Source organism: Pantherophis guttatus, chromosome 3, assembly GCF_059756535.1.
Source record: "Pantherophis guttatus breed Tessera chromosome 3, ASM5975653v1, whole genome shotgun sequence".
NCBI lineage: Eukaryota > Metazoa > Chordata > Lepidosauria > Squamata > Colubridae > Pantherophis > Pantherophis guttatus.
Genome location: NC_142065.1, coordinates 146,105,900 through 146,121,860, shown reverse-complemented (window position 1 = coordinate 146,121,860; position 15,961 = coordinate 146,105,900). Strand labels below are relative to the sequence as shown.

Genomic DNA, 15,961 nt, shown 5'->3' with positions numbered 1-15,961 from the left:
CCTAAGTAGAAATAGTTGGATAGACACAGGTCATTTTTTTATATTATGTGTGTTTAAACAGTTAAACTGTTTTATGAAAATGTTTCTGAAATAGTTGATCTTACAATCATGTCAAAAGAAATTAAAAAAGAAGTTTTCACTCTCCCATTACCTGTTCAGCAGACAGGACTAATTGATTTGACTGATATCTTACTCGGCTACATGGAGACTTATTTAAGTCTCAGTGTAGTTGAGTCAATCCTATTGTACTAAGCCATGTTTTCAAACAAGTCAATGCAGTTAGTCTTGAAGATAAGCAAAGTAATTGTGTTTCTTTCCTATTTTTTTCTTTTGTTTTTATGAGATTTTTGTTTTACTGCTCATGCACTGATCCTACATAAGTTGGTTAAAGACTTAGACAAAACACAAAAGCAAAATGTAAATAAATGAAGAAATCCCAAACAAATCATGCATGACCAATCATGTTATGTAAATCAAATATTGTTTAAAACTGGTTTACCATGTTTAAACTGAAACAAGCCAAAGTAGAATCATACAATAGCATAAAATGACATGTAAGCTCAACCATTTATTTAGATAGCCCATTGAAATTGCACTTAGTTTTATTTCTAGTAAGTAGTTATTATCAGATTAAAGGTGGAGATAATGGTGTCTGTCTGCTGATGAAATAAGATCTGATAGTAATAGTAATGGGAGGAGAAAGCCATTCTAACGCTGAAGCAGATTTGGAGCAGAGGCAGAGAAAGGAAGTCAAAGAGAAGTCTTAGCCCTTGCTCTGATTTATTACAGAGATTTATTAATTTCACAATGTGTACTAACGGCACTTAAACCATTGTTGTGAAAACATATTCTGAGAAAAACAGTTTGAATATCTATACCTTGATTGCAAGTGAGCACACTTCTGCATTCTTGACCACGTCTTCGACTCTGTCGCGCTTACTTGTAATTTCACTGTGTAAATTCTGCCAAGATGACAAATGAATGAATTTTAATCAAATTTTTAGAATTCTAAAGAGTAGGCAAGCATCTATCCATTTATATAACTGGATCCTCAAAGATACAGTGATAGTGAGAATGTTTAGAATAGCTTATTGTAACTGGTTGCCCCCAGACGTATAGTCCAATAACTACAGAAGCCCAAGATAAGAGAAAATTTTGGCATATTGCATATTTGGCAAATTGGATTGAAGTCGGATTATAAGATATTATGAGCTCTTACTAACATACCAATACACATTAGAATGAATTACAAACTCATTCCATGATAGTTCTGAAGATCAGTTTGGTGTATTTAAGGCAAAACAATACCTTTTGCTCCTGCAGGTATCTCATGACAGTGCTAACATCTCCCAATTTCATGGCTTCAATGGTATCCTGTCGGCGCCTGGCATCACAGATCCATTTATTCAAAGCCTGGTAAAGCTCCCGGTAGATTCTCAGCTGCTTCACCTGTTTTTCTAAATCCCACGATCTGGAGGGGGTGGGAAAAAAGCAACAAATATAGATTGGTCCATTGAACCTGATTGATGCTGATTTCTATGACCGTATTAATGCAAGAAGTGAAGCGAAGTTCCCTTCTAATAGTTCTACTACCCAAGAACCACATTTGCATTGAGGATGCCAGTGATTATCTCTATGGTCTTATATATAAAACACAATAAAAACAAAATATTTCCTACCATTGAACCATAGTCCCTTCTCTAAGAATTAGAATATCCAATTTACTTTTTGCTTATCTTGTAATGCCCGTTAATCTCAGTTAAACCACAATTGCAAAGAATGCAATTATATAGCAATATATAAAAAATAGTATGTAATAAGGCCTGCAACAATATATGCAACACTATTTTTAAGTTTAATATAGCTCCATAAATACAACTATCATTTGCAAAACACGACTAGCTGACATGGAAGTGCATATTCAGTTACCATGATGACAATTGTTATTTCTACCGCTATCAGCCAGAAAGGAATATATGCAAATACCGCAGGATCAAATTTGAGCTAGAGGTTTATATCTAAAAGTAGCCTAAAAATCACTTTTCTAGAAAACCTATTTGCAAGAAATAGCACGATTTCTAATTAAAAAGTAAGTTCTTTCACTAGAACTTGCAATGTTGTATTTACAGCGAGTGTAAAATTCATCACAAAGCAATGATGACATTTGAGAAAACCAAACACACTGCTTCAAAAAACAAACCTGTCATCCAGCTGTTTTTCCAGCCTTTGCCAACGGTCTCTTAGTTGGCTGACTCTATCAGCAAATTTTCCAAGATCTAAGTCATAGTGAGGGTATGTTTGAGAAGACTGGGAATGAACCTGGAGAGCCTTCTGCAGCTCTGCTTCCAAAGTACCAAGCAACGACTTCTTCATAGTAAGATCTGCTTTCATTTTCTGCAAAAATACAGGTAAAAAAAGAAAAAAAAAAGAAAAATTAATTATTTAAGCATCTACACTCTAAATATCAACATTTTTTAAAAAAAAATTCCTGACCAACTTAAAAATTGGCAGTAGCATAACTTGCATCTGATTAAGGTTCTGCATTTGATAATTTGGAGGAGGCACTATAAAGATATAGACTAAATCTTATCCACGGAAAATGGACTGTATTTTTATTATACTGTCTAATTATGATATAGATAATAACATTTGACTTTTCGATGAGGTCAACATATCACATAAAGTTATGGTTTGTTTAACTATGATATACTGAACAAACAATAATTAATTGGGGTCATTCATTATACGAAGGCAACTTGAACAGTTAAGTCATAATTAGCTGTGCTCACATCAGTGATAAGCCAGAATTCCACAGAATCCCAATTTATTGTCCATAAGCAGATTGAATTGTGCTCACAGTTTCTCAAGGAAAATGGCTATAGAAGTGAGATAATGATGCAAAGAAAAAAAATAGCAAAAGTTGGGGAAATCAATGTCCAATTTTAGACTTACTTGTGAAATGAACCATCAGTATTATCCTATTAATTCTTCAATTCACAAGCAAGTCTTAATATAGACACTGGTTTCCCCAACTTTTGCTCTCTTTTTTTCTTTCAATGTAAGCTTTCTTACCATATTTTTCAGAGTATAAGACACACCTTTTTCCCCTCTAAAAGAGGGTGGAAATGCTGGTGCGTCTTATACACCGAATACATCCATTTTGGCCTCCCAAAGCCCTGCCCCGCTCATTCCATTTTTGCAAAAAAACAGGCTCATTTTTTGCCTGTTTTTCGCAAAAATGGGGGCATTTTTGCCCTCCTCCAGCCCCCAGGAGCACTCTGCAGGCCTCCCAAACCCTCTGCGTGCCTCGTTTTTCACAAAAATGGGTGAAAAACAGGGTGCACAGAGGTTGGGAGACCTGTAGAGTGCTCCTGAGGGCCAGGGAGGGCAAAAAATTTTTTTTCTTACTTACTTCTTCAAAATCTTGGTGCATCTTATACACCGGTGCGTCTTATAGTCTGAAAAATACGGTATATTGTACTAAGTATACTTAGTATGTAAAGTTATAAAGTATTTAGGATATAAAGTACCATAAAGTTATATAAGTGGCAGTAGTAGTTTTCTCCCATTGACAAGTTAGTGGTTACATTGGCTATACTCATTAAATAAAGTTCAATTCATAACTTCATGTAACCCATTTGTAATCCAATCCCACATTTTAAGAAAAGAAAAGAAAGACAAACCATTTTTTACTTTCTCACCTTTAGGCAAACTCGGTAGCCTTCTACTTTATCTGGGTCCAAAGAAAGAGTGTCCTCTTCTGTAAGCCTAATTTCGAATACTCGAATCACATCATCTGTCTGGAGAATTGCCTGAAGCAGTGATCGCAGGGCATTTAAGCTGTAAGAACAGGGACATAAAGAAATCAAGTACTAAAAAAAGGTTTAGTATTTAGCGTTACTAATATTTAATATTACTAGATTTAGTATCACCTTAGTGCAAGACTCCACTAGAAAAAGACTATTTCACATGCCCCCAATTCAAATATTCTCGCACTGCTAAATGTTCGTTTACTTGTGGGCATTCCTATTCACACAAATGCTTGGTGTCTAAGTGTTGCGGAATAATTGTACTGCTTGCTCCCTTGACTGAAAGCTGTACACTTTGTTGTGTTGTTCTATTCTATGTTAATAAATAGTGTACCGTCAACTTCTGAAAAAATTGGAAAGGATAAGGAAGAGCAAACAAGTATCCTGATCTAAGGCAGGATAAGAAAAAGTAAGTCCTTTATTCTGTATGCAAAACCATTTGATGCACATATATATATATAAGAAATGGACATATTTTTGAAAAAACATGGGTCACCTCATTGCAAAAAGTTATTTATTTATGAATAAGCCAATTACATGGTTTTCCACTTTCCTATTTTAGCCACAGTGGAACCTTGTGTGGTAGGTCCGCTAATAAGCTACCTGCCTTGGAGCAGACAACAGTAAACATACTTTGTTCTTTCTCTTTTTCTACAGAATATTATCAATCTAGAATATATGAAGGCTTTCAATCCTCTTAAAGCATATGCTTGGTTAGATAAGAATATTAGCAGCTGAAAACAAAACAGGTTTCTAGAATACAGTTAACCAGGAGTCCTTTACATTGTTATTACCTGTCCAAGTAGCAAGCAGAAACCCCATTAATATTTTCCAACTTCTGAAACAAAGCACTGATTTCAGACTGCAAATAGTGATACTTTTCAGAGCCTCTAAAATTTGGAAGGTAATCTTTTTGCCTGTTGAGAGCTTCTGCCATTGACTGGGATTCAATTTGTATACTCTGGAAAGAAAAGCAAGTATCATTTGCATGTACACACATTTCTTGTATTCAAAGAAACAATCTGAAACTCGCTCTTCGATTCTAACTGGAAATGCAAGAAACTAAATTTGGGGTCCTCTAAGAAAACTTCAGGGACTTCTCCAGGCAGCTGCCAGGAATCAACACTAACTTGAACGCACACGTATACAGACACACACATATGCACACAGTGCAAAACAAAACATCTAACACTGCTTCTCCCTGAACAATACTGTAACTGAATTGTATCACAATTACATCAAAAATGGTGCCCACTTCCAGGATAGAGTACAGCCTAGGGATGCCACGGGACAGAATGTCCTGCTCTCCCTTCCTAACATGAACTCTGGAGCTCCAGAGATCTTTCAAAGGTAAGTGTGCAATCAGTGTGGTGAGGAGGGTGTGGGAAGCAGCCCCAATGTCCGCTTCAAGGCGGAGAGGGGGGAGCAGACTCAATGTCTGAAGGAATCCAAAGGGGCAGGAAGCAGCACACGAGGTGCCTCAGGGGGTGAGAGAAGCTTGGGAAGGCAGGTCTGGGCCTGTACTAAGTTTCCCAAGGCACCCAGTGCTCTGCTTAACAATTACATCAAGGAGAGAAGGAGTAAGGGAAGGCTCACATGATCAATCACTTAACAACGATCCTGATTTACGACTGTCATGGGCAGGCTCCATTATGGTAATAACTTGAGGACTACCCACAATCCCATGCCACTAACTTCAGTAGTATCAGATTGAAAATGTAGGCCCTAAGAATATGTCAAATGTAAAGAAGGGTAACGTGGGGTATAGGGAGAGAGGATATGGATGAATTTATTCATTGCAAATCACATGTACCTCTAATTCACTGATTCGGACAGACAAATTATGAGAGGCCCCTTGATCCAACTGGAAGGGAGTACGCTGCACCATCCTGAACTCACAGTTTTCAATCTGGCGACGAAGTTTCTGCAATTCCATGAGCAGCCATGCCTCCTGCTTTTCCTTTTCTATAGTTATAACTTCAGTTACTAGAAATTGGGAGAAAAATGGGAAAAAAAGAGAACTGGGAAAAACAAGTTTTACACTGAAAAAAAAAAGCTGTTTTGAAACACATTTGAATATATGGACAATAAAGACATGTGTCAAATTTCCATCAGCAGTATGGCTTGGAAAGTCAATCAGGTATAATTTGAACAGTATGCTGAATATCCTTGTCTTTCTCTACCGTTCATAAAATGCAAGAGACAATATTAGGCGGATGTGAGAAACCATCATATAGAATTAAAATATATTTTCCTATAGTTGTCAGCATTCCATCATTGCAAATGCTTTTATTGACAAGTCTTTTTGCTTTTTGCATGAGGCCTATTTGTGAAGCCCACACCTGCCTAAGTTATGATACTCCAAGTTGTATTCAGCTCTCCAATCACACACTATAGCAAGGGGTGGGTTCTACTTATCTTTACTACCAGTTCGCAGCAGGGCCACGCGCATGCACTCACTTCATTTGCACGCTCTTCTGCGCATGCACAGAAGCGTTTTGATGATGTCGGGGTTGGTGGGCGGGGCCTCCCGCCAGTTTTACTACCCGTTCTATAGAACCGGTGCAAACCGGGGGCAACCCACACTGACTATAACTTAACATAGGGGTCTGCAACCTTAAACAGTCAAAGAGCCATTTGGGCCCATTTCCCACAGAAAAGAAAACACCGGGAGCTACAAAACCCTTCCCGTGCCTGACTATTTCTTGAGCGGCCACAAAATTAACATATGTAGTTGAATTAAATTTTCTGTTTTCTTTTGAAACTTTTCTTTTTTTGCATTTACCCATGGTTGGCCTACCAGGGGTTGGAAAGCTCAATAAATCGTGTGCCGGTGGGTGTCGCATATTGGCGGTTGTGCCGCATATTTTAAGTGACAGGGAGTCTCAGCAGAGGGGTGAAAGTGCCACATGCGGCTCCAGAGCCGCAGGTTGCTGACTCCTGGCCTAACAAGTCTTTGGCAAGCTTATGTAATCTTATTTAATACAATGAAGAGGTCACTCAACCTCAGATGACTCTGGGCATCCTATCTTTAAAAATAAGAACAGTTTTTTTAAAAATCAGAAGGGTCTGAAAGGCAAACTATATAACAACAAAACAACATAAAGGGACCAAACTACCACTCTGCCGCAAGGCCTGCGAGAACAGGAAAGTTTTCAATGACTCTCTCAACATTTCTCAACCCCAAACAGAGGCAACCTCAGGAAAATGCTTATCTAGCAGATGTTCTGTGGCTGGATTAGTGAGTCACCAGCAGCTATGAAATATTACAACAGGTACAAGTATTTATTACATCACTAACCTATGGGAGGTCCTGTCTGTGTTTGACGCGGAAGCGTCATTACCAATGTCTGGTAATGCTTTTGAGCATCCGTGATCTGAGTCTGCATATTCCTCTTATCATCATCGCCAAACATCTCTGAGCCTTGGCTGTTCCTGATAAATTCTTGGTAATGGATCTCCAAGTCAGCAATTATTCTTTGATAATCTTCTCTACGCATTGTCTTCAGCTGCAAAAAATGAATGCAAACAATTTCAGGAGAAGTAACCCCAACATGTTGATGGCAAATTTATCTCTACTTACTGCATTGAGTGGGGGGTTGAAGACTGGGGAGGAGTGGGAAATGACTAAAAATGACAAATGGCTTAAACATGTAAGTTTACGTTAGTATGAAGTGTCTAAACTAGAGACGATAGAATGGGCAGATAAGAGAACACAAAACGTTTGTGTCAGTAGAGACAGGACTGCTTGAGAAATTAAGAGCTATGTTATCAGTATAGACAAGGGCTGAGAAAAGGCAGACAGTCTTTTAAAAATCTGGAACGCTTGTCTTGTAATATATTAAGTCAGTTCAAAGTATCGAAAAATGGTTTTGCAAAGCATGGAAGCAGATTCTTCAATACAGTAGTCCCTAGTCTTCTATGCCAGAGGGCAGCCTGATTGTGGATAAGGTTGTAATTACATCCAGCTGTCTGTAATTGTAATTACATCCAGCAGTCTCCAGGTTAGGAAAAGTTGATATATTCGATTAGCTGAAATATTTTACTGTATCTTTACTGACAATTTCATCATAAATCAAACCACAGTGGACTGCAGGGGAGGCCAAAAAAGTTGCAGCAATGCAATGGAAGCCCTGCAATATTGGTGCATGTATAAAAAGAAGTGAGCTTCCATCACACTGCCACAAAAGCCATCCTGATTTTTAAAACCTGGTCCTACTGTAGACATCACAGAATCAGACTCCATAAACTCCTTCTATCACCTTGAAAAGCCAATGGCTTAGATCTGCACTTTATATATCTGAATAGAGCAGAGTTCAGTTTTAGTTTCATTCAGCCCATTTTCCTTCTTTCACCACCCCTCAGCCCAAAAGCCTGCTCCTGTTGCTTGGTATCTCTTACAAATGGTAGGCAACTTGGCCCAGGAGTGCAGATAATGTGGAGAGCTGATGAGAAGCACTCTAGCTTTACCTGAGTGCAACAGGAAATTGCATACAAACTTGGTTATTGTTCAAAAGCATTGCCCAGTGATAAAGAAATATGGAATGAATACAAGCTCTGATGAATATCAGAATATCAAGCGCTGATTATTTTTTTTTAGCCTATCACATTGAACATATTGTTTGTCAAACTGTACACACACATCACACATCTCCATAGACTAAGCAATGGCATAACTGAAACTTCAACCATAGATTTTCAAAACTAGATACATATGTATGGATCCCCTGTCCAGAAAGAAAATCACTAACTATATGTATACGATAACAACAACTCCATAATATATGATACCCACCTTGGCAATAGTCATAGCCCTGATTTTCTCAACATCAATCATACAATAATGCCAAGACACCAAGCTCTTCATGTTGATGTAAAGTTGATTCCAGAGAGCCATAATAGCATCATAATATTGTTCAATTCTAAAGAGTAAAAGAAAAGGTTATTTACATTCAGAAAGCAACGTATCTCCCAATAATTGAGTGTCTTAGGGATCCCCACACATAAAAGCTGTAATATTTCCAACACTAAATATTTTTCAATTCGAAAATCCAAATGTTTCTCATATTTATATTATACTTATATTATTTGGGAGGGTGGGTTTTTAAATGGATGGGTAGATGGCTGGTTGGCTGGTTGACAGACTCAACTCCAATTATAACAATTTATGAACTCTGTGCTAAAAGAAAAATGGGAATGTGTCTGAAAAAAGGAACATCCACATTGGATTCATTCAAGACACAAGCCTCTTGGGCTTTGAAGAACCTGGACTGTAGTGATTTGCCAGTGAACCAAAATTATATTTTACATGTGTACCGTATCTTCCATGCTTACATAGAGATTGAAGGCAGGGTTAGGGATGCATAAGAATCCCATAAACCACACTGCTCCCTAACTACAACCAACCTCAATCCCTATTATCTGGAATGCCAAGAGGATATATTGCAACACCTTGAAGGGGAGCTTTGCTTTGATGGAGGTTTGAGCAAAGCACTCATTTGAAACGGAAGTATCATGGCACCCTCATTCTATGAGGAAAGTAACCATACTGCTTTGTTCATGCAAGGGACATGACATATTATCTGGAACAGCTCCTCCAACAGCATAAACCCAACTCTGGCAAGCAATGCCAGATGGTATGCTGCTTAGTTTCTCCAATAGGGTTCCAATATTAGAAAAGGTTTCTGCTCAGATAGGAGACTTGAATATTTCTTCTGATTTTGTTAAGTGACAGGTAGGACAAGGAGAAGTATCAAACTTGCACAGGGCTTGTATTAATCCTGCATTCTTGTAACTACTGGGAAAGCACTTGCTCATAATTCAAGAACTACAAAGTTGAATGAATGTGGGTTATATATACACCCCTTTATAAAATATGTTTGAATCCAGAAACAGTGCTCCAGATCTCCCGAGTCTGAGAAACAGATGAAAATACTAAACTATTGTATATTTCTTAGTAATTTAAAATGTCTTTAATATGTTCCCATTCTAACTGAAAAACACATACACAAAAAAATCCGAATAGTGTCTTTTATTTATAAAACTAGCAGGTTCTTATGACTGCATAGGAAAAGTAAATTTTCAAAGAATATGTGCACCATGAGTCCAAAGCAGTTTTTCCCACCCAAGATAAAATCACTAATTTTATGCTCATTGGCTTTTGATGAGGAAAGAGTGGGATTTTCATTAGGAAGCATAGCTCAAGCAATAATTGGTAACTTACTTGGTTGCCAGGTCCACAGCTAATGGGTTTGGAGGTGGGATAATAAGACTAACAGATGGCACTAGCATATCTAGCCCCCCTGGTCCGGTCACATGCCATTTGCTACGTTCACTGTTGTCTTTTAAAATGCACTCATCTCCTTTGCGCATTGTTTTCTGTGGAAAAAAAGGGAAAATGACTGCGGCTGGAAATAAATACAACTCCCTGTTTTTTTTCCAACTTCCATCATTTTTTGGGCAGGGAAAGGATTTAAATGGAGTAACATTCAGCCCTTCCAAGTCCCATCAGTATGGCTAACAGTGAACATACCAGTAGCTCTGAAACAACTCAAAGATCATGGCTTTTTCAGGTCTAGAATTAAGGCTTGAAAGTTTGCACCTTATAAAAGACTTGCAAAAATGTTTTTATATAGGTCTGATAAAATTACATTACTAGAGTATGATTTATACTCTTAATCATTTTCCAGAGTCATAGTTGATGTAGAACACAATAATGTACTACTCAATGCATTCTTGCTTACTCTAGAACAGTTAGTTCATTCATATGGATGACTCTCCACCAACCTCCAGAATTTGCTAATTCTATGATGTTATATTTGTGAACAAAGATCCAGTTTTACCATTTTTGAAACATTCTGTATAATGTTTATAAGGACAGCAGTTGCATTTAAGTCACATAATTAATAGCAATAGCACGTAGATTTATATACCGCTTCATAGTGCTTTACAGTCCTCACTAAGCAGTTTACGGAGTCAGCATACTGCCCCCATCAATCTGGGTCCTCATTTTACCGACCTCGGGATGATGGAAGGCTTCTGCCACAAAAATACATTTAGGCCACAGAACGTTCTATGTGGCATTAACACAATAATAGGATTCTTACCAGATCTTGTTTGTAGTCACACAGAGCCCTGAGAATGATAGGCTTATTGGACTTATACTCAGGGTTACGGGGTTTCAACTGTACTATCTTCTTTGACTTATTCACCAAATTTTGCACCTGCCTCTTATATTCCAGGATTTTCTCTCGCTCAGCCTAGAAGGAAAAAAAGTTGCGATTAACAACTTTAAATACCAAACTGTCATTGTTATTATATCAAATTGGATTTTAACTGAAATTATAGGCAGATATCAGTATTTCATTGACAATTCTAACATAACAAGCTTTCAATCAAACATATTATTTTTATGAATACACTCCATGAGTGTATTATCAATGTATAATTAAGACGGCACTACTATGATTTCCGTTCAAACACAGAACGTTTCATATGAGGACAGAGTGATGGAATATAGAACACCACAGATAGTCCTCATTTAGTGACCATAATTGGGATGGGCAACTCAGTTGCTAAGTGAAGTGAAACTAACTCGCTAAGGGAAACTGAAGCTATGCTTGTTATATTACTTCAGCTTTCCTTTGCTTTACAGACCGGTGCAGTTACATTTTCATCACCACTGTAAGTGCAAACAGTCGCTACATAAGGTATTTGCTAAACAGTGATGGCACTGAACAAATGATGATTACAACCAATTCTCAGAGTTCTGGCCATCCATGCACCCTCATGGTCACACTATCACAATGCACTTGGCAACTGGTTCACATTTATGACTGGGTGCAATGACATTCAATCATGTGATTGCCTTTTATAATCTTTCCTGCCAATTTTCCCAGAAAATCAGTGGGGAATGCAACAGGGAAAGTGACAAGTCACTAGAGTAAATGTGCCTTATCCATGCATCCTGTCCTAGCTCATGCAATGCTGACCATTCACACATCTCTCCAAGCCTTCCTCATATCCTGGCATCCCCTCCCTAACCTGCATCTGTCACATACCTCCTCACACCCTCACCAACCCTCCCCTGCCAACCTGGGACTTGCAACTTGCTACCGGCTTCCCTGCTGATTTGGTTGTGCCAAACAATATAGGATCCAGTTAATGATGTCAACTATGACTGCCAATGCTAAATGGTGCAGTTGCACTTTGAGTGCATCCCTGAGCAACAGAAATTCTGGACTGAATTGCCATCATAAGTTGAGGACTCTCAATACAGACTGCTGAGCCTAGGAAAGTTTGTTGTACAATTACAGACAGTTGCATCCATACCTCTAATTCTTTAATCTGCTCCAGCAGAACTTGCAAAGACATATTTTTATCACAGATGAACCTCTTCCTGATGGCATCCTGTAAGTTCTTCAAGTAATTCTCAGTAGAATGGGCTTCCTCAAAAAACTACACATAGAACAAGCAAACACATTTAACAATCTCTTTCCTATATTGGGTTTTCATGGGATATATAGGGTATCCCAAAAGTCTTACTGCAGTGCAGATTAAAACTGCACTAAGACTTTTGGGATGCCCTATATAAAACACAACAATTAAGAATGTCAATGCACTGCTTTTTCAAGAATATAGATGTATAAGAACATAATACATAATAATATTAATGAAGACACTCTATATGCAGTGGTACCTCAGTACTCATCGTTAATTGGTTCCAGGAGACATACTGAGTAATGATGAGTAGTAAACAAATTTTTCCTATAAGGAATACTGTAGTAAGTCACAAGGCAGCCAACACCAACAAATTCTAGTATGTGTGTTGAGTACCAAAGAAATAATGAGTACCAGGATAAAATTTTCACATCAAAATGTGTTAAGTACCAAATTCGATGAGTTTCAAAGCAGCTGAGTTCCAAGGTACCACTGTATAATCTTTAAGAATTGAATCTACCTTTAGACACTTTATTCCACAAATCATTACTGCAAGCAAAATTAAAAATGCTTATGTTAAAACAGTTAGTATGCACAATTATTGATTGGAATCTAATTTATCTTTATTTTTCCAACCACACAGAGCCAGTATTGGGTTAAATGATAAAAAGTACTTTTATAAATTACTTATTGCTTCTGTACATCAATACATACCTGAAAGTAGGCTGCATTTTCCTTGAGATGAACATCAATGCACTTGGTGATCTGAAGAATCCAACTCCACTGAGTTTGTAATGTATCCATATAGGCCTGCACATTTAAACAAATTGCCATTGGTTCTGAATTCTGATAATGTAATTTGATATATTTTTCAGCTAGCAACTCATTTTTTAATCTTCAAAACTATCTACCCTTACTTGGAGGATCCAAGAGTCAAAAATCAAGTCTACGTTGGAAAGGAAAATGTCTTCCTCTTCTTAGCATTCTTATCCTATTGTTCATCTTACACTTCCTAGTTGGTCACTATGTGGAGAATGTAAGCCTCCTCTACAAATCCAAAATGGCCCAACATTAAGGATCCCTGATGATTATGATTTAATAGGTTAACATTTTTTGTTACAGTAGCTGATTCTAAAGTGTGCTTTTGAAAATTAGCACTGGGCCCCTCGTATTTGCATTTAGCTTTGCATATTTCCAAGATTACTGTTGATCAGAAGAGGCTGTCTGATAGTACAGTTCCGGTACAAGACTTCATTACCAGCTTTCACTTCAATGAAATGTCATATTGTTCCAAAAATAATGTCAGGATAAAAATGTAGGAAGTTGAAAACATACCTCAATTTTGTCAGAAGCAGGGTGCTGGCTGAGCACCAACTGATCACATTCTTGCTTAAGTTTGTTGAGTTCTTTTTCTTTAACTTCAAGCTGACTCATGCGTTTCTGTAAGTAGGCAAGGACTTGGATTTAAACTCAGTTTCAATGGGAAAAAAGGATCAGTACATTTAGTGTTTATTAAGTTAAGTATTTATATAATTGTGTCATAAGACTTGTCTGTTTGCAATCCCAGCAATTTCTTCTTTATGACCATAGGAACACTTTTGTTGAAATAAGCACTCAAAATATCACCTATATCTATCAATCATCTTCAACTATAAGTTGCATCCTATCTGTTGCCTATTCAGTCCTAGAAGAGATCAATCCTGACTGCTCTTTAGAAGGCCAGATCCTGAAGATGAAATTCAAATACTTTGGCCATCTAATGAGAAGGAAGGACTCACTGGAGAAGAGCCTAATGCTGGGAAAGATTGAGGGCAAAAGAAGAAGGGGACTACAGAGAATGAGGTGGCTGGATGGAGTCACTGAAGCAGTAGGCATGAACTTAAATGGACTCCAGAGGATGGTAGAGGACAGGAAGGCCTGGAGGAACGTTGTCCATGGGGTCACAATGGGTCGGACATGATTTCGCAACTAACATCATCATCTGTCTCCAAGCCTATGTTTAGGACTCATTCCTCTCTCCTCTCATTGCTCTCATTTCCTCCACTTGACTTTCTTTTATTTCACTGTGGTGTCCCTTCTATTTTGAGACTGAATGCCTGTGTCCAATTTCTCCTAACATTACAGGGGAAGTTCCAAATGAAATTTTAATTAAAAAATTAAAATCTCCTTTAAAACCGCAATAGGTTCATCACACTAGCATGGACAATAAAGTTGAATGGATTTATGCTGATTCCCAGATTGACAATTTCCTCTCCTAAATTTTTTCGTCTTCCCTAAAAGAAAGAGAAGCATATCTCCCAATGAAAGCCTTGATATTCCCCTATGCTAGAAAGGACATATTTTCTGAGAGAAGTGTGTAAAAATGAAGTATCAATCATTATAAACTCTCAGAATAGCTAAAGAAGTTTTCTATCTTGAAACTAGTGAAACTTTTTGAAGTATTGCAGAATTTAAAACTTCTACTAATACCAGCTTTTATATTCTGCATTTTAAAAGACAAAATTGTTTGCAATCTTTCAAAAAGAAAAATAACCGAACTATAAGTTCTTGAATGAGTTTTATTTGTGAGTATCATTAACTCACAGAGAAGACTTCTTGCTTCCTTGCAATGTCAGTGTTCCTGTCACTCCAATCATAGAGAAGTTCTTCCTCCTCACAGTCATTGATCCACATGATTTCCCTGCTAGTGGCTTGGATGATGTTCTGCAGCTGACGCAGCTGATCCATTCTTTCAAAGGAGAACCTCTACAAAACAACATCAAGGAAATAATAAGTCTTTTCATTGAATGATCAAAGCATAAGAGTACAGAAAATGTGGTAGAGGGGGCAATGAAACTATCACATACTGAAAAACAAATGGCCAACATGCTTAATATACCCCAGCCATGTCTAGACTGTGAATTCTTGACATTTAAAAGAAAAATCAAAATTCTGTTCCATCTTTCCAAGACAGGACAAGTTGCCAGGTAGAAATTTCAACAAGTATTGCTACCAGACTTTAGACACAGAGTTGCTGTATTTACAGTTAATGAGTTAATGAGTTATAATGAGTTAAATGGGATTCTCCTTGCCCCTCACATGAATATATTTGTTTTGCTGGTCAGTGATTGAAATAAAATGACTGACTGACTGGACTTTTTACAGTATATCATTTTTAAAGTTTCTTTGTTTTAAGGAAAAAGCTTTTAACAAACTTTTCTGTCCGGAGCTCTAACAAAATGCAGATTTCTGTTTAAAAAGGTTCCAGTCTATCATGAAATTGATTTACTTATTGCATTTGCTTTATAGTTATACTTAGAAAGATAGAGACATATAGATGTTGTCCTCCACCATTTTATCTCACAAAATCTGGGGAAGATTAGCTTTGGCTAAGAAATATAAATAATGGACACTGGAATACATCTTACTCTAGCATTACATTTGCTAAACTATCACTTATAAGGGTAAAAGATGGCAAATAATGAATCAGAGTATATTTCTAAAACCATTTTACATTGTTGATGATAGAAAAAAACAATTATTTTCATTTGTACGTAGCTCTTCTTTCCAAAAGAGGATAAATTGGATATTTTCAGTACACATAGTTGCTCCCATTGCTGGATTGCAGAGGATGAAAAATATATCCAACATTGTATTCCTCTTTAACTCCAATATTTCTATGGAAGTCAAATGATGCCACCGTTTTGGAATCACACATCGTGTGAGAAAATTTA

The 15,961-nt window shown here is 37.3% G+C and overlaps 1 protein-coding gene across 3 annotated transcripts in view; it reads right to left on the bottom strand.

Annotated features, from left to right (window-relative positions):
- The window catches only part of DSP (desmoplakin), a 46,611-nt gene that overhangs the window by 9,458 nt on the left and 21,192 nt on the right, over positions 1-15,961 (bottom strand). For all 3 annotated transcript variants that reach the window (XM_034429109.3, XM_034429110.3, XM_034429111.3), the window contains exons 7-20: positions 14,832-14,993; positions 13,584-13,688; positions 12,963-13,058; positions 12,141-12,266; positions 10,916-11,068; positions 10,033-10,187; positions 8,605-8,731; positions 7,111-7,318; positions 5,623-5,795; positions 4,604-4,770; positions 3,702-3,840; positions 2,201-2,394; positions 1,309-1,471; positions 879-962 (exon numbers count right to left, since the gene is read on the bottom strand). In XM_034429109.3, coding sequence (XP_034285000.1) covers positions 879-962; positions 1,309-1,471; positions 2,201-2,394; positions 3,702-3,840; positions 4,604-4,770; positions 5,623-5,795; positions 7,111-7,318; positions 8,605-8,731; positions 10,033-10,187; positions 10,916-11,068; positions 12,141-12,266; positions 12,963-13,058; positions 13,584-13,688; positions 14,832-14,993 — 2,052 coding nt within the window. The remainder of the gene's footprint in view (positions 1-878; positions 963-1,308; positions 1,472-2,200; positions 2,395-3,701; positions 3,841-4,603; positions 4,771-5,622; positions 5,796-7,110; positions 7,319-8,604; positions 8,732-10,032; positions 10,188-10,915; positions 11,069-12,140; positions 12,267-12,962; positions 13,059-13,583; positions 13,689-14,831; positions 14,994-15,961) is intronic.